At 40.0% G+C, this 23,927-nt stretch overlaps 1 protein-coding gene across 2 annotated transcripts in view; it reads right to left on the bottom strand.

The window, feature by feature from the left end:
- Positions 1-23,927, bottom strand: part of Exoc6 (exocyst complex component 6) — a 156,258-nt gene that overhangs the window by 77,600 nt on the left and 54,731 nt on the right. For both annotated transcript variants that reach the window (XM_031390196.1, XM_031390195.1), the window contains exons 9-17: positions 21,510-21,593; positions 17,186-17,232; positions 16,933-17,053; positions 15,013-15,084; positions 12,768-12,865; positions 6,463-6,568; positions 4,705-4,814; positions 3,144-3,255; positions 2,130-2,264 (exon numbers count right to left, since the gene is read on the bottom strand). In XM_031390196.1, the coding sequence (XP_031246056.1) occupies positions 2,130-2,264; positions 3,144-3,255; positions 4,705-4,814; positions 6,463-6,568; positions 12,768-12,865; positions 15,013-15,084; positions 16,933-17,053; positions 17,186-17,232; positions 21,510-21,593 (885 nt within the window). The remainder of the gene's footprint in view (positions 1-2,129; positions 2,265-3,143; positions 3,256-4,704; positions 4,815-6,462; positions 6,569-12,767; positions 12,866-15,012; positions 15,085-16,932; positions 17,054-17,185; positions 17,233-21,509; positions 21,594-23,927) is intronic.

Genomic DNA, 23,927 nt, shown 5'->3' with positions numbered 1-23,927 from the left:
GAACTACAGGTCCAGGCCAGCACAGTCAGAACTACAGGTCCAGGCCAGCACAGTCAGAACTACACGTCCAGGGTAGCACACCCAGACTCAATACTGTTTAAGAAAGTTTGAAACACTTTATGAACACTTAGGGACAAAAAGAGGTTACGTTAATTTTAATCATTTAGAGCACTGGTTCTCAACCTTTGTAATGCCATGACCCCTCAATACAGTCCCTCATGCTATGATAACCCCCAACTATAACATTATTTTGTTGCCACTTCATATCTGTAGTTTTACTACTGCTATGAATGGTAATGTAAATATCTGATATGCAGGACATCTGAAACGTGAACCTGTGAAAGGGTCGTCTGACCCCCATAGGGACCCACAGGCTGAGAACCACCGATTTAGAACAAAGGCAACGGTTCCAGGACCTTTTGGAGACCTCAAGAACAGAAGCAAGGCTAAGGCTGAAAGCGCCACAGCTCGTGTCCCCATTAGCCAGATTCTGAACTTTCTATTTGGAATTCCAGGGCACACAGCATCCAACTGACTATCAGTTGGCACCACTGCAAAAGACAGAGGGAAATAGATGAAGACAACACAATAAATCCTGATGTCAGTCATGAGAGGAGGAATGTGACAATGAGATGGGCAGAGAAAGAGAGGGGCCATCCTCAAAGTCACGCATTTTACTGTTCAGTCAGGATTATGCTGCTCCTTTCCTCACAGTTAGTATAACTTTATCACTAAAAAGTAACAGACTTCAAATATTTAAAATATTTTGAACAATGCAATAAATTATCTGAAAGTCATGTATTTTATTTTTAATTTTTTAAATTTTTTTAAAATTTTTGGTTTTTTTGAGACAGGGTTTCCCTGTGTAGCCCTAGGTGTTCTGAAACTAGCTCCACAGACCAGGCTGGCCTTGAACTCAGAGATCAGCCTGCCTCTGCCTCCCAAGTGCTGGGATCAAAGGCGTGCGCCACCACTGCCCAGTAAATCATGTATTTGAAAAGCATGGAGGATGCCTCTACTTGATCCCAAGCATGAGGACCGGAGTTCGAATCCCCAGAACCCACACAGAGTAGGTGCCACAGCATGCATCTGCAATCCCAGAGATCCTACACTGACTGGAAAACAGAGCCTGATGCTCCCAGCAACAAAGCAGTCCCTTGTCTGCTGGCCCAAGAGCTTCTGAGGAGTCGTCTGTCTCTGCTTCGCTGTAGCAGTGCCAGGATTAGACACACACTACCGCCCCAGCTTCTTGTGGGCTCTGGGTTCTGAGTTCAGGTGCTGATGTCATCTGACATGGAACAGCCAATGGAACAGTGGGGGAAGCACTGCCCTGAGTGGAGTGGGTGGCACCCTCAACACCACTGGGGCTCAGAGGGACAAAAGCAGGAGGAGGAGGAAGGCTGACAGCACAGAACTGCATTGGAGCTGCCATGGGATGAGCCACTCGGCACCACCACGTGGTCACCACCATGATGCCTGGCCTCACCTTAAGCCCAAAGCAATGAAGCCAAGGAACCTTGGATTGAAACTGCGGAACTATAAGCCAAATATAAGCCTTGACTGCTTTAGCTGGTTCTCAGGGATCTATCACAGCAACCGAAAGCAAGCTACCCCAGCCAATGTCTCATTTACAGCTCAAGATTAACAGAGTAAGAAAACACATTATAAAACACGTGGAATTACTTAGTCTTGTATTCCTCTTATCAGCCTTAAGTGATGAACCCCAGCATATCCCACGGCCTCCAACAGCGCTCTTTCATCCATGCAAAGGGAAGACTTGCATCTATCTTTCTTCAGATCAGAATCAGAAAGCAAGCCTCGTACTTCATTTTTAGTTTCCAAACACACATATTCATGTACCATTATTAAACTATGAAACATTAATGAAAATTCAGTTAGTCTAATTCAGCACTGCCCTTTGTTGTCAAAAACATGAACAAACTATATTACATAAAACCAATTCTTTAAATAAAATCCTTAAATTGCCAAGAGGAACTCACAACTGAGAGTCATCACAGGCAAGGATTTCCTGTGATGCTCAAGGTTTAGAACATAATAAAAATTATCTTTAATTTCTTAAAGATTTCCTACAGTAACTGAATGACCAGCTTTGGTTAGATTTTACATACCTTAAAAGTCGAAAGCCCATAGAGTCTTGTGGTGTGAACGGTTTCTTGAGAAATGTTTGTAATGTTAGTTATAAAGTCCTCTAGGTATTTGCAAGCTTGTTCCAGATGTGTTGTGTTTATGATAATTTGCACCAGCTAAAAGACATGGAAGCCACAGTAAACACAGGGCGCACCTGTGCAGGACCACCTGATTTTTAAAAACTCAGTCATTACTTCCAGCTTGCCTCTGTACTAGTTCTGTATAATTCCAGCAAGACAGAATACAACTGATTTCAAAACTCTGCGCTAAATTCTGCTTATGAGCATTTGTGTTGTCTTAAAAAATATTTACATTTTATGAGTCAATTGTTTCTAAATGACTTTCCATGGCAATCTGTAGCTCTCATACACTTAACAGGTACAAAACGAGGATCACAACTGTCTGTGAAGCCTGAGGTCTACACCCTTCAAACCTCCAGCTACTATTCCCAGAGGAAACTTTTCCCTCATGTTTCTTCTTCTTTAAGATTTTTTATATGTGTGTCTTGTTTGCACGTGGGTCTGTACACCATGAGCATTAGGACAGAAAAGGGTGTCACCTGGATCTGGAGCTACGGATAGTGTCAGCTGTCATTTAGGTGCCTGGAAATGAACCTGGGTCTTCTGCAAGAGCAGCAAGTGCTCTTAACCACCTAGCCATCTCTCTAGCTCCTTCCTCCCAGTTCTTTGAAACTCTACTTACATTAATAAATTTTAAATGTAAAGCTGGCTCTACACGATAATATTTTACAATTTATAATTTTTTTGTTATTTTATGTGCATGGGTGTTTTGTCTGCATGTTGTGTCTGTGCAAGACATATGTTGTGTGCCTGGGGCCCATGGAAGCCAGAAGTTACAGATGGTTATGAGCTGCCATGTGTGTGCTGAAAAGCCAACCCAGGTCCTCTGCAAGAGCAGTGTGTGCCCTTCCTCTGAGCCACCTCTCCAGCCCCAGTTCTTCCATAGTAAAACATTTGGTTATTATTTCTTCTTACCTCTGTCAAACCTATATGAGGTTTCCTAATAAGGTTCAGTAAACAGCTACTCAGAATTCTGGTCAGCAGCAGATTTGTTGATTTCCTAAGCATATCATCTATTTCTGTTGAGCTAAAAACAAATGTTAACATTGATAAAGCTTTCCAAGAGTATATTACTTAACATTCTCAATAATGTAATACAACTTACTAAAGTAATGTTTCTGTCCTACCCTTTATATCATATATAAATCATATATCTATATATAAACATATATATGTACATGTTTATTCTTTATAAATGGCAGTGACTCATTAAGCTACAAACTTCAATTTCATTTTAGAAGGCATCATTTTTCATAAAGCAGAATGTTCATTTATGGCATAATTTAAGTGTATCAAATCAATCAAGATTAAAAAAATGACGTACTTTGTACAAAGCATTATTAAAATCTCATTGTAGAACAGTCACTTTGTAAAGTACTTTATACCCAATCATAGCTAAAAGTTACTTTTAAGCTAGAAGAGAAGAGACTAGGGGTATAGCTCAGTGGTAAGTGCTTGCCTGGTATATGAGGCCACACATTCGCCAGAGCATGTGCTACGTGCTATATTCTTCAGCATCTCTGGTCCTTACCTGCTAATTCCAAGTAGAACTCCTACCCACAGCTGTGACAACCAAAACTGCCTCTAAGCATTGCCAATTGTAGGGGGATAGTAAGCAGCAAAGAAAATCAAAATTATCCCATTAGAACTCCTGCCTTAAACAAGGATAAAATTTTATCAGCCTTTACATAAAAGCTAATTCCAAAATGTTAAATTTCTATAATTTCTCCAAATTTAAGTATGTTGAGTATCATTTTCTGTATTTTAAGAATCAGCACTTAGCATGGACTTAAGTATTTGTAAAAACATTCAAACTGTACGTATTACCAATGTCCACAATATTACAGCCATTAATGTTTCAGATTTAGCTCTGTGGCTTGAAGTAACTTGTAGCACTGGGTGGAGCAGTGGTGGAGTGAGTGCTACACAGTTAAGGTTAAGGGTTATTACTTCTGAAAGATTCTTTTGAATGTCTTAATAAAAAAAAATAATGGACAAGGGTGGTGAAGCGATGGGTCAGCAGTTAAGATCAATGCTCTTCCAGGGGAATCAAGTTCAATTCCCAGCACCCACATGGCAGCTCACGACTGCATGTAACTCCTGTTCCAGGGGACCCAATGCCCTCTTCTGGCCTTCTTAGGCACCAGGCATAGACATTATACAAAGACATACATGCCAGCAAAACAGCCTTACCCACAGAATAAAATACTACTAATAATAATAAATAAGGAAAGAATATATGGCAAAATATTTATTTACTGTTAAATCTCAATGCTGAGGGCAAGGAAGTCTCCTACCAAATCATCTACAGCATGTGTGTCTCAACGCTAATATGACAAAAAGTTAAAGTAGAAAGATACAGTTAATGCAAGTCAAACACAAACGCCTTTCCAACGAGATGAGTCTACTAAAGGGTTAGGGTCTAGACATAAAATGTTAATGCTCCCTAAAAAGCAAATTTCATGAGTAAGCTTACCTCCGGTGTAGTGACTCTGAGAATTTAAGACTGGCATAAATAAATTCTTTAACTTGAATATAAATAAGAGGCACTGACTGGGACATGGGAAACTTCTTTGGGAAAGATTGCTGTGAAAAGAGAAAGTTAATACTGAATTTGAGATTTTTTTTTTAAAAGAAAACAACATTCTAGTCTCTTATAAAGGTTAAAAACATAAGATGATTTCACAAGTGAATGTAAATAATTGTACAAACATTCTACAGTTATGTTCCTACATTATTTTTACATGTTGTTTATTTTTTAACTTTCATCTGTTTAGTTGGCTAGGAAGGTAGCAGTTTTGAGACAGGATCTCACTAAGTAGCCTGCCTGGCCTTAGCTTGTAGTCTTTCTCATTTTGCTTCCTACGGGCTACAGTTACAGGCATGTGCTGCCAAATCTAGCCTATTTTTAATTTTAGACAAATCCAGAATTTTTTTCAAACCACAGCCACTGACAGGAGGTGGTGGCGCACGCCTTTAATCCCAGTACTCGGGAGGCAGAGGCAGGCAGATCTCTGAGTTTGAGGCCAGGTTGGTCTACAGAGTGAGTTCCAGGACAGCCAGGGCTACACAGAGAAACCCTGTCTCAACAAACAAAAAACCCACAGCCATTTAATCCTCTGCTGAGATCATAGCACAGACTCAGTCAAGCACAGGCTGCCCATGTCAGCCTCTTGTGTTCTGACGATATACAAACTATGTAGTTAATCTGTCTGCTTCTCTCTATTCTCAAGAGTCAGGGTGGCAGGAAAAGAAGAGGCCAGTTTCCCGACACAGGGGCTTTTGTTTCATTTTGCTTTGATATGTACATATGTGCATATGATATGGAGTATGTACGTGTGGTGTATGCAACGTATGTATGTAGATGTGTCTGTTTACACAGAGGCCAAAGGAGTACACCAAGTGTCTGGCTCCAACCCTCTCCACTTTATTCCCTTGAGAAAAGTTCCCTTACTGAATCTGGAGCCAGGCTGGCAGCCAGCAATCCTCCTGTCTCTGCATGGTAACAGCAAGGGGGTAACAGGCACACACATTTGGCTTTGTGTGTGCATGGGGGGTCCGAATTCAGATTCTCATGTTGTGCAGTAAACACTATTACCTACTGAGCCATTTCCTTGGTAAGATTCCTTTCACTTAGGTTTCATTAAAGGCATGATCCCAGATTTATCCCAAGTTTCAGAATATATCTTACAGAAATTTTCTGATCACTTTACCGAAAAACTATGGAGCAATGATTTACTTCTAAACTATTTTATCAGCCAATAGTCACTAGAAAATTCTCAATCTCCAAATAGGAAAATTCCTCCAAGATTTTAATCCCAAAGCACCCCACGTTTTACACTTCAGGAAGTCTGATCTACACCTCTACCTTCATATTAATGGCAACGCTGCAGTGTCTAAGTGCACGCCCACTAGCATCTAACACACCTGCTCTGGAATGCACTGAGAAGCCACCTTCCATTTGGGACAACTGTTTCTAGTTTCTAGCTGTCCCCAAATCCCCAAGAAATTCCTACTTCATCTAAGCAGCAATAGTAGCAATAACATAATCTACAAAGGTTAAAATGCAATTACTGTTTTCAAATGACATCAGAAAGATGCCCCCCAATGAAGTCATTCTAAATTTACAATGTTAAATTTATATAGTGATTCTCTAAACAGTATAAAGTTTATATGATAATAAATATACTGATTTACTTTTTTCTTAATCCTTAAGTAAACAGCTAGTGTGTACCTTTTCAAGGTCTGGATCCTGAAAGGGGAATTTGCTGATGACTACTTTATATTCTTCTTCACTGCCAATAGGGATGGGGCTGTAGTTATCCTCTTCAAAAATGTCCCTGTTAAACAAGAAAAGCTGAAATCTTATGACTGTGTCACTAGACTACAGTAGAACAGTCTCTTAAAAAACAAAACAAAACCAGCTCCTACAGTTTTGTTTAAAAGTACAAGTCACATTAAAAGTCACGACAGAAAACCACTCATCACCCAGAATCCTAAGAGCAAACAGGTCTGGCCCCTCACTGCCCGTGTCCAGTGTCCTCTCTCTGGTTACATAAAGAACCTCACTTTTGACTTGCCTGTCTAGGATCTCTCTCAAGGCAGTTCATTCTGCAGAAGCATAAGTTCTTGGTGACCAAGACAATGTGCTTATTACTCAGTCTCAGTCGCTGTCACTGGGAAGGTCGCTTCCTAGTCACTGTGTGTTTGCCTGTGCAGACCTTCGCAGTTAGACAGGCCACATGACTACCCGGTTTTAGCCACTGGGCTTCAAGTGGAAGAGATGCAGACTGCTCTGAGACAAAAGGATGCCAGCATGTCTGAACTCAGTGTGACAACCTTTCCTTCCCTAAAGACAACAGGTTCAAAAGGTATGATCACAAATGAAGTGCCTCAGCCCTCTGACTTCTGTGTAAAACACAAACGACTTCACCCACTGAGCTTTGGAGGACTGGCATAATCCACCTATCTTGTCCATCTCTGCTTTCCCATTGACTTACTTCCATCGTCTCCCTAGGCCTGAGATTAAAGTGGTGCACCAGCCACCATGCCTAGCATCAATTTACTGACATTCATTAATACCTCCTCTGTAGTAATTCTGACCTGTAACGAAAACTCCTTACGCCAAGGTGGTGTATGTTACAGAGTAAGGTAGAGAACCTATCGGAGCAGGTGGAGATCATCTCATGGAACATCTTACTGAGAAGCTATGGAAGCTGCGATGAGTTTACAGGAGAAAACTGTGTGAACAGAGAGACATAAAGCTTAAGGCGAACAAGCATAGAGGCCAAGGAGTGTAAAGCCACACTGGCTAGGGACGCGGCTCCATGGTAAAGGCGTCTCCATTACTTCAATCCCTAATATACATTTGATATGTCTGATAAGGGATTAACATAAAAAAATAAGGAATGCCAAGAACTCAACAGCAGCACAAAAAATCACAAAGATTAAATCTGAGCAAGGCCCTAAATAGTTATTTTCAAAGACACTCAAACAGCAAAAGAACAGGCATATGAGAGGCTGTTCAGTATCACCAGCCACAATGAGTATGCAAATTTAAGACACAACGTGATATCATCTCAAGCCTATTAGAACTGCAATTGTTTGAAAAAGAAAGGTATGTATGTGTTGATAAGGAGAAAGGAAATCTTTGAGCTCCTGTAGTGGAAATAGAAATTAACACTGCCATTACAGAAAAGAATGTGGAGGTCCAACAGTACCGAGAGAACAGAAGCCAGAACACCATGTGAGCCAGCAGCCCTGCCACCATGTATGTGTCCAGAGGATATGAGATAAGAAGACAGTGACAAGATATCTGCTGTCCCATGTCCACTGCAGCATTGTCTACAATCTACAGTATGCAGTATTAGCTGCAACAGCTACAGTATGCAGCATTAGCTGCAATAGCTGCAGTGTGTAAGATATGGAATCAGGGGGCTGGTGAGATGGCTCAGCGAGTAAGAGCACTGACTGCTCTTCCAAAAGTCCTGAGTTCGGATCCCAGCAACCACATGGTGGCTCACAACCACCTGTAATGAGATCTGACGCCCTCTTCTGGTACATCTAAAGACAGCTGCAGTGTATTACGCCAGAGCAAGCGGGGTCAGAGCGAGCGGGGCCAGAGCAAGCGGAGCTGTCCTGAGTTCAATCCCCAACAGCTACATGATGGCTCATGGTCATCTGTACAGCTACAGTGTACTCACACACAAATAAATAAATAAGATATGGAGTCAGCTCTAGCTTCTGATGGGTGGATGATGGATGATGATGGATGGTGATGGATGGCTAGATAAAGAAAATATGTATTACATACATAGTAGTTTATTCTTCCTTATGAAATTCTTGGGGAAATAGATGGACCTGGAGAATATCATCCTGAGTGAGGTAACCCAATCACAAAAGAACACACATGGTATGCATTCTCTGATAAATGGATATTAGCCTAGAAGATCAGAATACACAAAGTACAAACCACAAACCATAAGAAACTCAAGAAGGAAGACCAAAGTGAGGATACTGAGTTCCTTCTTAAAAGGGGGAACAAAATACCCATGGAAGGAGTTGTAGAGACTAACTATGGAGCAGAGACTAAAGGAAGGACAATCCAGAGACTGCTCCACCTGGGAATCCTTCCCATATTCAATCACCAAACCCAGACACTATTGTGGATGCCAACAAGTGCTGGCTGACAGGAGCCTGATATAGCTGCCTCCTGAGAGGCTCTGACAGTACCCAACTAATACAGAAGCCATCCATTGGACTGAGTACAGGGTCCCCAATGAAGGAGCTAAAGAAAAGACCCAAGGAGCTGAAGGGTTTGCAGCCCCTTAGGAGGAACAACAATATGAACTAACTAGTACCCTCAGAACTCCCAGGGACTAAAACTCCAACCAAAGAGTACACATGGGGGGACTCATGGCTCCAGCTGCATATGTATAGCAGAGGATGGCCAAGCCGGGCATCAATGGGAGGAGAAGACCATGGCCCTGTGAAGGTTCTATGCCCCAGTGTAGGGGAATGCCAGGACCAGTAAGAAGAAGGGGTGAGCAGGGGGAGGGGGGAGGGAACAGGGGATTGTTTTAGTTTTTGTGTTTTATTTTATTTTATTTTATTTTATTTTATTTTATTATTTCATCTCATTTTTTTTCTTTTTTTCTTTTTTTTTTTTTTTTTTTTTTTTTTTTTGGAGAACCTGGGAAAGGAGATATTGTAAATAAGAAAACATCTAATAAAAAAAGGGGGCAATTCTAGCATTTGCACTAACACAGAGGAACCTTGAGGACATTATGCTAAATGAAACAAGCCTGGCTATATGACTTTACTTATTATGTACAGAACCTGAAAAAGTCAGACTCCCAGAAGCAGAAAGTAAAATGGTGGTTAAGAGGGGGTCGAGGGCAAAGGGAAATGTTGGCCGAAGTACCAGATAGGGACATAGATTGTGAGAACGGTCTCACGGTAGGATGACAACCGTTCAGTGTTTACTTCACAACTGCCAAGAGAGTTGAAACTCAAACTCTGCACTGCACAGAGAAAACGCAATGACAATTTATTTTCTCCCCAACGTACTGATTTCCTGGTGACAAAAGAAATAATCAAATGGCCGGGCAGTGGTGGTGCATGCCTTTAATCCCACCACTTGAGAGGCAGAGGCAGGCAGATATCTGAGTTTGAGGCCAGCCTGGTCTACAGAGTGAGTTCCAGGACAGCCAGGGACATACAGAGAAACTCTGTCTCGAAAAAATAAAATAAAAATAAAAACAAAAACCAACCAAACAAAAAAGAAATAAATAAATGAAAAGGCCGAATCACAGTGAGACGCTCCCTAGTAAGGCGGTCTGCTGCTGATGCCTCACAGGACGCTCCTGTGAAGTGCCACACTTCCTGTAGTGCAGATTTCTTCTTCAGCATCCTATGTGATGCCTGGCATTATGATAAGGAAGTCAGATGGCTGCTGAACTTACAATCACTATGAAATGGCCAATGATTGCTTGTCCTTTTATTCCCTTCAATAATCCAAAAATATATCAATAAAGTAAAATGTTTTTACAAGTGCTTGATATATTAGTTTGGTTTTGCCATTCATAATACAGAGATTTATTAAAATCTGTGCTCTACAAATATATTTACATGTTAAATATAATTGCATAAATATATTACTTCATACTTCTCTATTAAAATAAAAGACAGTCTATAAAATAAAAAAGCTAACGTAAGTAAAACATTGGTGCTCACAACTTGAACTAGACATAGATAAAATATGACAACATTAGTGAAATGATAAAAGTCTATCATGGAAGTTGCCAGATTGTAACTATCAGTACTGGTGTTACGATAAGTGTCAACTCACTACTTGTAAGACATCTAAAGACACTAGCAGGGATAAGTAAAGCTTAAGTCCTTACTACTTAAAATTTCAGGCAAAATGCATTACTTAGGATGGTGTTAAAAGTAGAAACTGAAATGTCTTTGGAAATGACTTAGTATAGCTGAGATGCTCTTTGTTTCCCTCCACAATGACTATCAATGATGAAGTCTACTCTATTCTATTCACACAGTCTGTCTCTACTTGACAAACACTTCCGCTTCTCAGTGAGAACAGTATTTCACAGTTCCTCTGGTCCTGGGAAGAAACACCCTGCTGGGAGGCCTTAGACAATCAGAGTTAGAAAAGCCTTCAAATGCACAGCGTCTACTCTAGGACATTATATGTATAAAGACATCACATTAAATTATAGGACTATGTCGCAGATCACTGCCTCTAGCCATATGTGTTACCTATATTTCAAATACTTGATATGAAAAACTGACGGTTACTCACAATTATTGTCAATTCCTATCTGAGTCAGTACCCTGACAAAGACAAACTCCTAACTCTTATTAAGCACCCCTACAACTCCACCCTCTGAAGGCCATGGTCAGAAAACAAGTTCAAGGCCTGTGTGGGCCACACAGTGAGCTAAGCCTGGGAAACTTAGCAAGTTCTTGTTCTAAAATAAAAAGGCCTAGACCAGCGAGACTCCAGTGGGCAAAGGTACCTGACACCTGAGCATCATCTCCCAAAACCACATGATGGAAATGAAGAACTAACTCCTACATGTGCATGGGTGTACACATGTGTGCACACACACACATACTAAATAAACAAATGGAAAACATTTTAAAAACAGAAGTCAAACGGACTAGAAATGCAGTCTGTGGCAGAGCACTTGCCTAGCCTCTGCAGAGGCTCTGCCTTCAATCTGCAACATTTTAACCCCCCCCCAGAAAGTAATAAATAAAAACAATAAATGCTAATATAGGAAGTTCAAACAAGGATTTGTTTAGCTAAATTTAATGCAGGTCTATTACCTTACAGACCACTTGGGGATTTTTATTACAGAATTCAGAAGGTAACCTTCAGTTTTCAAGACTGCTGGAGTAAGTACTAAGCTCATATAAAATCATTTGACATATTTTTATTTAATAACAGATGCTATTATATTAATCCTATCTTATTTTGTAGCAACCCACTCAAGCCAGATTTAAAAGGCATAAATGTCTGTCTCAATGCAAAATACCTTGAAATATTTATATCCTTATAAATATCTAAGCATTTACTAGAGGAATTATAGATACTAAAACTAAAGTATAAATAAATAATCATAAAGGATTCATTCACTATAAAAAATAGTATGGCAGCTTTCCCCTCCAAAAAAATGAAAAATAAATTGTCATATGACGCACTACCCCACTTCTGAGTATAAGCTCCAAAATACCTGAGACAGGTACTCAGACATAGGCACACTGTTCCTACAGCAATATTAAAACAGTCTATAAGACAGCCGCCCTCCATGTCTGTGAACTCACTAGTAGATAAATTACATCACTATGGATCAACATATTACTGTGCTTGGATTTACTGAGGAACACACAAATTTATGGATACATTTTTAAAATACCATTCTTTTTTGTTTGTTTGTTTGTTTGTTTTTCGAGACAGGGTTTCTCTGTGTTGCCCTGGCTGTCCTGGAACTCACTCTGTAGACCAGGCTGGCCTCAAACTCAGAAATCCACCTGCCTCTGCCTCCCAAGTGCTGGGATTAAAGGCGTGCGCCACCACTGCCCAGCATTCTTAGTGAAAACATTTAGAAATATGAAATTGGTACAGTGTGGTTCATGTAATTGAAATTTTTGAAAAAGCAAAACTATAGGACACAATGGTGTCAGTGGTGGCCAAATGTCCCTCAATTCCACTAACATGAGATTCTAAAGCAGTCAAATCTAGAGGCTAGATAGGGCAGTGGTTGCCAGGGCTGGAGGAAGATGGACCTGAGTTACTATCTAACGGGAGTTTGTGTTTAGGATGCAATAGTTCTAGAGAGAAGCCCTGGAGTTCCAACAGTGTGAATGTGCTTCAAAGGACTGTGGTTATAAATGCTGTGTGCCCTTTAACTCAACAGACATTGGCTACAAGCATTCTTATCACTACATGCAAAACCAATTGGTTAAGTGTTTAACAAACTTATTCATTACACTAAGGCACCAGCTTAGACCCACCTGAAAATACCAGCCCATTTCTTCAGCAGTGTTTCATTGTATTGATCTCTTATTTCAAATAAAAGGTCAAAGAGTCGGTTGACTGGAAAACCATAACCCTAAGATAGAAAGAAAAAGACGGGTGAGTTGGGTGTTTTCAGTGTTCAGCAATCTAAGTCAAGCTTCTCACTGGTTTCATCACTACCATCTGAACGTCCTGCCTCACACTCCTATACCACCTTTCCACACCACCAAGGAAGTCCGCCAGGCTCTCATATCCACCACACCACATGCCTGACTCTACTATCTTATGTAACACTGGTGCTCTTCCAATGTCTCCGTTACTTAAAATATCACCTTTAACTTTTATTTGATCCCTACAAAGTTCCTTGGAATTTATCAAATACTCCAGATTCAACTATTTTTAAAAAGTTAGTCCCAGAACTGTTTGTAATGGTCATACAAAGAGATAAGGAGTTTGCACTAGACTGTATACCCACGCTCCTGCTTAGCATGCGGTAGATCTGGCATATTACAGCAGGATGCCAACTGAGCTAAACATTTGCTCCGTGACCCCATCCCTTTATCGTGACCCCATCCCTTTATTGTGAACCCATCCCTTTATTGTGACCCCATCACTTTATTTCGTTAAGATCCTAGCAAGCAACTGACAGACTGACAGCCGCTTAAACAACAGTGGTCCCTACAGCATACTCTGGTGACACTTGAGATCACTAGGGAAAGCAGCGCTTCCCTGACTTACTCACAAAGGGGCCCCTAAAATTAAGGAAGCCCCAAGTAAAATTTATTAATGCAAGGAGATCAGTATGGTAGACATAGGTATCACAAAACTTAAGAAAAAATCCAAGACATTCCACATTACTCTTATGATCTCAAATAGACCATTCGAATTAATGAATATATATGGTAATACAATATTTACAAAGAAGCTGGTGGAGTATTCTCCTTAGCTCTAAGAAGACAGAACGCAACCATACAAATTTCTAGGATAAAGCAAACAGCTCATCCCAGCATTTCCCAAAGCATGACTTCTATTATCTTTTAAAATGATGTGTGCATCTGTATGTATATGCAATAAGTGTATAGTTCCCAGAGACCAGAGGCATCAGATTCCCTGGAGCTAGATTAAAAAGTGGCTGTGGCCACCTGACCTGGGTGCTGGGAACCAAACTCATGTCCTCTGGAAAGACAGTATACACTCTTAACTGATTGACACATCTCTCCAGTCCCCAGAGCATTTTTTTTTTTTTTGAAACTACAGATTTAAAAAATGTTCAAAGAGAAAGGAAAATGTCCAAGAGTCACATGAACTAAGAATGTTGCATAATAACATGACTGGGGAATACTGCACAGTCACAGGTACTGGGGATATTGCATAGCCATATGCCTTTATAACCTTATGATATTCATTTATTCTGAGAAAGGCACTGATAAGGGAAACCTATCTTATTTCACTTAACATTTCTGAAATATTTTAAAGCTACACACCCTTTTAATTTTTTATTATATTTATTTATTTATTTACTTGTTAGAGGACAGCTTGCAGGAGTTGGTTTTTCCTTCCACTATGTGGGCCCCAAGGATGGGCCTCAGGTCATTAGCCTTTCCCTACTGAGGCACAGGTAAGCCTAGGTCAGCCAGCCTAGGTTCATTTTGCTGTTGTTAGTAATTACCCTGTCCAGATCCCTAGAGCTCCCTATGTAGCCAAAGTTGGTCTCAAATTCAAGATCCTCCTGCCTCATCCCCTCTACAGCTACAAAGATTACAGATATACCTCATACACCTCATGTCTCTTTTTTGTTTATTTATTTTGTTTGTTTTGGTTTGTTTGCTTGTTTGTTTGTTTGAGACAAGGTTTCTCTGTGTCCTGGCTGTCCTGGAACTATACTTAGACCAGGCTGGCTCAAACTCACAGCTATCTGCCTGACAGGTACTGGATTAAAGGTGTGCACCACCATGCCTGGCTATGGCCTCCTTTTTAAGTAATAAAGATACTACAGTCTCACTGACATGGCCCGTCTTTCAAAAGGTGCTAGTGTCTCCTGAGTTCTGTCCAAGGCTCAAAACTGCAAAGGAGGTGTTGTGTCCAGTTCTCGGTAGGAGGACACCAATATATATACCTAAGTATGTATTACCTACTGATTTACTGCCTCTAATCTACAATATAATAAAATTCACCATCTACACTTCTGATGTCTTTGTATACTCAGAGTCGCCACCATCTGAAGGTCAGGTGATCACCTACCTGCAAAGTATCTGCAAAAATCACGATGAGGTTCTTCAGCTCCAGCACGAGGTCAGGGTCGGTGCAGTAAGACTGCAAATGAAGGCACGCACAACAACGAAAACAAGTCAAAATTAACACATGAACACCCGAGCCTCTGTCCTTAAAGTCTGGGTTAATTAGACCCAAGGCTGCTTTTCTCTTCTCGGTTTGTTTAAGAAAAGGCTGTATGTAGCATGACGCGTAAGGCAAGTTCTCCATGGGAAAAAGGGATGTGTGTATTTCAGTAAATCTTTACGTTTTTGAAAAGCTAGTTACAAACTCTAACAGTGGCCTACGTTATACCATGCATGTCCAGTTCCATTATGTATCTATTCTCAGTCTTAAAAAGACATATTACCTTTCCTAATTTAAGAATGGCAATTTAAGTTTTTCTTAGTAATTTGTCAAAAGAAAATTAATATTTTTAAAAAGACAGAGCAATTATTTCAGTCTTTCTTTTTTTTCATTTTTTTTAAATTTATTCACTTTATATCCCAATATCCGCTCCTCCTTTCCTTGAGAAAGGATCGCCCCCTCTAGGTAACACGCCATTACTCCTCCTGCTACCTCTCTCCAGGACTAGACATATCCTCTCCCACTGAGGCCAGATAAGGCAGTCCATTTAAGGGAACAGGGTCCAGAGGAAGCAGGCAGCAGATTCAGGGACACCCCCACTCCTTCTGTTGGGGACCAAGCTGCTCATCTGCTACATATATGCACGGGGCCTAGGTCCAGCCCATGCTGGCTCTCTGGTTGGTGAGTCAATCTCTGTGAGTCCCCAAGGGTCCTGCTTAGTCGACTCTGTTGGTCTTCCTGTGGAGTCCCTGTCCTCTTTGGGTGCCCCCAATCTTTCTCCCAACTCTTCCATAAGACTCCGCAAGGCTCCTGTATCTGCTGGCTGTGTCTTCACTGTCTCTTAATAACACTTAAGATTTTGAATGTGATATTACATTTACTATGTTATTATAATTTTGTATTAACACATAGATTTTGAATTTAATACTATAGATACTATGTTACAATTTCATATCTAATGTCATTGTTTTAATAGGAATATGGCACAACTGCACGTACTTGGAGCTGAGTTTAATGTAAGTCATGATAAAATACATCATTCTCAGACAGAGCTAGCTCAGTGGAAGAGACCTCCTTGTATACATGAAGCCCTAGGTTTCATTCCCAGCACCCCCAAAATATTTTAATTTCCAAAATATTTTTTAAAGTTTTATTGCCAATGTATCAAAAATCTATAAATATATACTCCTGATAAGCATACAGTATATTCATAATCTAAATATCATAAAATTCCCCTTTTCACCTATTTTAAATCTTAACTACCAATTATAATAACTGAATATAAAATTTTAAATATAAGGCTACTTTATTGAAGGCAAACAATTAAAACTAGTTATTTCCACTAAGGGCATTAACAAGGTAGTTGATCATTTAATTTTTACCAATTAAAAATGATCTCTCATTAAATGGAGGTTCATTATTTCAAATAAGTTCAGACTGTTAAAATTGCAGATTTTTTAAAACTGTAAATGCTCTCAAATAAGCTCTGCTGAGTTTTAATGGTATTGTTGATTTTGGAAACAAAAACTCTGGAATAATTAAAAACCCTTTCTTCACAGTGTTGCTTGGTGAGCTAATGAAGAGGTCAGCTGAGACTAACGAGACCAGCCTAATTTCTCATTTTCTGAAATACTCAAATAAAAGTGTCTTGAGAAGCCCCAGTCAGCTACAATACCACAGCCTTATGTAACCATAAAGAAGCCTTGATATTACTTCTTACAAATCTGAGCAATTACCTAAAAATGCAGAGTGATAAAGGTACAGTTTTCCATTTTATACACATCAAATTAAACTATAATTATTAACATAACTGGTCTGACTTACTGAGTGAGCTCTCAGGACAGCAATTATCTTTGAGAGGGCCATGTTCCAGAGTTCATCAGTGTATGCCCTGGTTACTAATCCTTGGGTCACATGTAGGATGTGATCTTCCACAACAAAGAACCTAAAATGGCAATTACCCACACAGCATGTGTTTAGGGAAAAGGGAGAAAGGGCAAGTAGAAAATAATTATTTCTGACTTTTAACAAACTTGAATAAAATTAGTAAATAGTTTCTTCCATATTAGATACATACCCTACAATTTGAGTGAAATATCTTCTATAGCCATCAACTGTTTCATGCTTCAAATGAAAAATAAAAATCAATTTAAACCAATAAATGCAGTAATATAAAAGTTTCAAGTCACTATAACTTTTTTATTGAGAGCCTACAAAGTTCTGCTTAATAATTAGGTATCAGGGATATATATATACTTGAAAATAACAAAAAGTCCTTTCTCTCATGGATTGTACATTCAAAACATTTTATTATTGTGTATGTGAATACATGACCTGCATTTGTGTGGACATCTGCCATAGTAGGCACTGGGAAGTCAAGTCAACCTTATGGAGCTGGTTGCCCTTCCACCTTTACCGAAGCCAGATCAGCTACAAGCAGCTTTACCCACTGAGCCGCCCTGCAGGCCCTCATGGAATGTGTATTCAAAAGGAAAGAGATAATAAACATGGTAAGTGGTGAATAGGAGTTCAGAACCTACTTCTGACTGGTTGAAGCCAACATATCTTCCATTTGAGCTAATACCTCTCCATCCTACCTCGTCCCAGGTTCTAGGCTTGCCCACTATGATCTATGCTCACAAACCTATCAGGTGATAGATTTCGAATAGCTACAAGAACATTATATCCTCTGCCAAAACCTTTTAAGTGCCACCCGTAACACTTTTATGCCCATTTACAACCCAAGTCAAATACCAGAAGAATGGGCTGGGGTGGGGCTCGGGAGACACCTGTGGCCAGTGTGAGGATCAGAATGAATGTAAAAGCGGAATGAACAGCAGCTCCAGCCTCAGGAGGAGGAGCAAGAGGACCCCAGAGTACAGTGGCTAGCAAGACTAGCTATAGCAGCAGTAAGCTCCGGGTTTGATCAGAGACTCTCCCCCAAAGAATAAAATAGAAGAGAGGCTGAGGATAATTTTCCCACATTAGCCTCCAGCTTCCATAAATACTAGCACACATGCATGCATTCACCCACACGCAGGCAAGCACAAGCATGTGTGCGCACATACGCACATGCTGTGTATCTTTCAAGTAAGTTCTAGGTGACAGTTGGTTTTACAACACCACACAATCTGGAGCCTCATAGGGGACTATCTACTATCTCATAGGGGGCTAACTGTGGTCATTTCTGTGAGGATTTGTAAGGAATTGTCATTGTGGGGAGAGCTGCTCTAGAAGTGGGCAGCACTGTTTTCTGCACTTGAGGCCTGGACCTTCCTTCCTTCCTTCCTTCCTTCCTTCCTTCATTCCTTCATTCTAGAAGAAAGGGAGTAGAGCACAAGCATGCCTGGATCTACTGCTCTCTTCTGCGTGTGGATGGGATGCGACCAGTTCTCTCAGCTCCTGATGCAGTGAATTCCTGCTTCAATGAACAGGAATTGTGCGCTAACATAAATCTCTCCCCCCAAGTTGATTTTCAAGTTATTTTATCATAGTAACTAGAAAGGAAACTAAACGTATTCCATAATTGTGATTAAAAATTTCAAACATCAGGGTCTTTTTCAGTTGAAGAGAGTACTGATTAATATTTTTGCTAATTATTTGTGTACTTATGTGTATATTATCTGTGTTACTTGTGTATTACATTTACTGATGTGTGTATGTTTCCACGGATGAAGAACACCTGGTAGCAATCTGTTCTTTCCTTCTACCCTGTGAGTCCCAGGCCTTGAACTCAGGTCAGGAGGTCTGGAGGCAGGCGCCCTTATCCTCTTACATGTCTCCTGCCTTTTTTTCCTTTATCTCCTCTTTATTCCTGGGCTTAAGGTCCTCATCTTTCCTCAACATTATTTTTTATTAGATATTTTCTTTATTTGCATGTCATAAGGTATCTCCTTTCCCAGTTTCCCCTCCAAAAACAAAAACAAAAACAAAACAAAAAAACCAAAAAAACAAGAACAAACCCCTGTTCCCTCCCTCCTCTCCCCTCCCCCTGCTTGTTAATACTTTTTAACTTAAAAACATGATAAGGGCCGGGCGGTGGTGGTGCACGCCTTTAATCCCAGCACTTGGGAGGCAGAGGCAGGCAGATTTCTGAGTTCAAGGCCAGCCTGTTCTACAGAGTGAGTTCCAGGACAGCCAGGGTACACAGAGAAACCCTGTCTCGAAAAACCAAAAAAAAAAAAAAAAAAAAAAAAAAAAAAAAAAAAAAAAAAAAAAGATAGAAAGACGTGTGTACCTCTAGCTCTCGCTCATAAAGCTCCCTCACGCCTCTCTGCAGTGACCTATCCTGCTGGACGCCCAGTCCTATAGTTTTGCCTTTTCAAAAATTTCAATTACATGAACCACACTGTACCAATTTCATATATTTAAATGTTTTTGCTTAGAATGGTGTTTTTGAAATGACCATAGAGCTGGCAAAATGGCTCAGCAGGTAAGAGCACCGAATGCTCTTCCAAAGGTCCTGAGTTCAAATCCCAGCAAACACATGGTGGCTCACAACCACCCATTATGAGATCTGACGCCCTCTTCTGGTGCATCTGAAGTCAGCTACAGTATACTTATGTATAATAATAAATAAATCTTTGGGTTGGAGCAAGCAGGGATTGAGCAGTGGAGTTGACCAGAGTGAGCAGGGTTGACCAGAGCGAGCAGAAGTCCTAAAAAAATATCAATTCCCAGCAACTACATGAAAGCTCACAACCATCTGTACAGTTACAGTGCACTCACATATATAGAATAAATAAATAAATCTTTAAAAAAATGAATCCATATATTTGTATGTTCCTCAATAAATCCAAGCACAGTAGTATGTTTATTCATAATGATGTAATTTGTCTACTAATGAGTTCACAGACATTGAGGATAGTTCTAGATTTTGTTATTTATGAATAAGGCTACTAAACACATTCAAATATGATCCACTGTATAAAGATACAGTCTCATTTCTCATGAGTGACTACCTAGAGGAATTTAGGGTTGCACAATATTTGTTACTACAAATTACCAACCATTTCCACAGTAACAGTATTATTTTTGTACCCATCAGAAGTGTAAGATAATTCCAGGTGCTGAGTCCCGTATCCTTACCAGCACCTGACACTGTCAATCTTTTTAATGTAAGGCATTCCATAAGTATAAGGCAGTTTTTCTTTGCAGTTTCCTGATAAAAATTTATACTGAACAACACTCTCATGTGTATCTGTAATAAAAGTATCTATCTCTGAATCTCCTTTTTCTGTTTTTAAAGCTGGCTTATTCGTCAGTAATTGTTGAGAGGTTTTTAGACGGCTTTATCTCCTACTCATCTGACGATCGGCTGAAAGCCCTCCGAAGCCAGATTACAAGAAAGATGATCTCTTCCAGGATGCTGCTCTCAGCGCTTGAGGCTTGGCCCCTGTTTCTCAGAACTCCCTCTCCTGTCCCTGAGATGCTTTTAGGATGAAAGCTGCACCCGATGCCTCAGGAAAGCTACCTGGGCTTCTGCCTTTACTTGAGTCTCAGCAGATGGGCATTCTGAGGTATTTTTTTCATGTGTAGTGTCTCTGAGTTACAAACACATTTAGTTATGTAAATGTCACCACAGCCAAAGTTTCTGAATTAATTATACTTTTCTACCAGATCCTCAGTATATTTAAGAAAAATCTAATTTTTTTTTTTAAGTCTATCCTGAAGCTAGAAAAATGGTTTAGTGGTTAAGAGCACTTGCTGCTCTTACAGAGAGGTCCTGAGTTTAGTTCCTAGCACCTATAGAGACAGACAACCAAGCCGGGTGGTGATGGCGCACACCTTTGATCCCAGCACTTGGGAGGCAGAGGCAGGCGGATCTGAGTTCGAGGCCAGCCTGGTCTACAGAGTGAGTTCCAGGACAACCAGGGCTACAGAGAAACCTGGTCTCGAAAAAACCAAAACCAAACAAACAAACAAAAAGACAGACAACCAGCAGTTATTCCAGTGACCAGTACCCCTAGTCACATGTACAGACCTACCCCAGCCATATACACGTAACTAAAAATAAAAATACCAAAAAAAAAACCAAAAAAACAAAAAAAAAGTCTATCCACTGTGTTTAGTTGATTTGTTCAATGTGACAAAGAATCATAGTGCACAGTTTACCATATTGTCAGAAACAAACTATCACTCTCTGACATTCTGCTTGCTTATCTGTTTTTAATTCAGTATCTTTCTTTCCTAATAGAATATAAACTCATGAGAGAAAAGACTGACCCAGTGTTGCTCACTATTGTACACTTGGCACCTAAATCAATGACTAGAAATAGTAGGTGTTCAATAAATATTTTTATGTGAATGAGTAGTGATCCATGTTCAGGAAACTAAAGCCAGCTACAGGTGCAAGCACTGTGCCAGGGGCCTGTGCCGGGGGCACAGCAAACCACACTCACCACACTTGACTGCGGCTGCAGAACCAGGCGTGCCTGCTTCTTCCTTTGCTTCCGGTAATAATTCTCAAACGTTTCTTCATCACCCTGAAGAACATCGGGAGAATGATGATTGTGATGGCCCCTCCCACCTTCCTCCTTCCCTGTCTCTGCCCCTGCTGAGACAGCCTTCCTCATTCTCCGGGATTTATGCTAATTTTCCAAACCGGAATGTAAATGACAAATGGCATTTCATACTAGAGAACAAAAAGGGGTTGGCATTATAGCTCAAAAAATAGCAACTCTACTCAGAAGTTACCTAAAATAAAGTTCAAACAATTAGATGTTTTCCTAATTTAACCACTTAAACTTGACAGGTTTCTCACTGAGCAAACTAAAATATGATTCTCAGTGAGAGTCGTTAAATAGGGAAAACATCTGTCAGACTACAGCCTGCCTCTCTCTCCGTGCCAGCCACACGTTGTCAGAGTATCCAGTCCACCGCCCTCATCCATCCACTTTCAGGCTCTTACACAAGCTCTCCATGATGGGTGTGTCCTAGGTCACATGGTCATTTTTACTATGACATTTTTACTCATCTTGCACGACTCCTCCCAGATGTCAAGTCCTTAAGAAAGTTTATCCTAGTGTCCCAATGCAGGTTATTTTCAGTTATTCTATAACAATTCATACTTCCCTACCACAGCACCAGGCAACAAATAAATGAACTCTGCTAAACACAAGTACACAGACAGGTACACTGCAGCCTCTCTGCTTAATAAGAACCCTCTCAGAGTAAACATTGGGAGTCACCGTCTCCTCTTCATCTAAGACTCCAAATCTGAAATAAATTCATAATGCAGAAAAGATATGTCTCTCCTAGGGAAGCCTTCTAATGTTCTTGTAATCCAGCTAAAAATAACTATGTTACTGATTATCTAATCTTGATACATTAAGTAAAAATGTTTTACTAAAAGTCTGAACAAAAGTAGAAGATAGGACATGAAGCATAACATAAATGCTATAATTTTAAAATAAACAGAGCCAAGCACCATTTACTTAAGGTCCAAGGAGAGCTCCACATATCGCTGACACTCATCCCTTCACGTCTGAACTACTCATGACTCAATTTTACTGATTTAATATATTTTGTCCAAATGTATTTTCTTTTTCCTTTTTTTTTTTCTTGTTTTTTTTCGAGACAGCGTTTCTCTGTGTAGTCCTGGCTGTCCTGGAACTCACTCTGTAGACCAGGCAGACCTCAAACTCAGAAATCCACCTGCCTCTGCCTCCCAAGTGCTGGGATTAAAGGCGTGCACCACTACCACCCGGCCCAAATGTATTTTCTAATGTAAAATGTTCTGATGTTTATTTTCTTCCAGAGCTTACAAGGATTCAAATGTTAAAATTATTATTTTACTTCAGAAATAATTAGTCCTTAATGGATCCAAATAGCATAAACATGTGCTATGTTCTAATAATCAATAAATATACATATTTGTATTCACAATTTTATATTTTTATATAACTAAATGTTTGATTTCCTTAATTTTTTCAGGTTAACATTTTATTATTAATTCAGTGTTTTTTTTTTTAATACTTAATGTTTATTGCTATTAGAAACAAAGCTCTAAAGCCATTTATTTGGGGGTTTTTTGTCTATCTTGTTTTAACGAAGCCTTGCTATCTTGCTATGTAGCCCTAGGTAGCTTCCAAATTAGCAGCCATTCTCTTGCCTTGGCCTTCTGAATGCTCAGAGTGCAAGCATGCACTACCACACTCAGCTGGAACTGAACATTTCAATAAGGATTTTACTATATTAGCAATAATCTCCTTTTCACTTCAAACTCTACACTGTGATTTAGAGATTATAATGTTAAAGAAACACATGCCTTTTACTGGGGATCATGAAGCCAGAAGGCTATCTACTAAGAAGACTTCCATAAAGTAAAAAACAAAAATCTCAACAAATGCGCAAATATGCAAACCACAGCACAGAAATCTAAGAGGGATGTTATGAAACAAGACGGAATGACTTCTCTAGAAGTCCGTAATTCCTTAAAAAATGAATCTAAATATCTGAATGGATGAAATGTCAAATATTTCATGGGAATGTCTTTACAATGACCAATGACCTCAGTAAAGGGTTAAAGCAAGCATTAGATGAAGGAATGCCATTAACCTGGAGCCTGACAAATCAGCAACATGAATGAAGAATTCATCAAAGAAACAGAAGTCAGGAAAGAAACATGAATGCAGGGGAAGAAAAGCTCAACAAATCAAATAACTTAGTGGAGCGTGCCAAGAGACAAGACAGGACAGAGAGCACCTGGCACTGAAGAGACTGGACCACAGAACAGAGACTGGACCACAGGACAGACTACAGTGACAGGACAGAGAGCACCTGGCACTGAAGAGACTGGACCACAGGACAGAGACTGG

This window comes from Mastomys coucha, unplaced genomic scaffold (genome assembly GCF_008632895.1).
Source record: "Mastomys coucha isolate ucsf_1 unplaced genomic scaffold, UCSF_Mcou_1 pScaffold21, whole genome shotgun sequence".
NCBI classification, from domain to species: Eukaryota; Metazoa; Chordata; class Mammalia; order Rodentia; family Muridae; genus Mastomys; species Mastomys coucha.
Note: the sequence above shows the minus strand (reverse complement) of the source record. Positions and strands in the feature narration are given on the sequence as shown.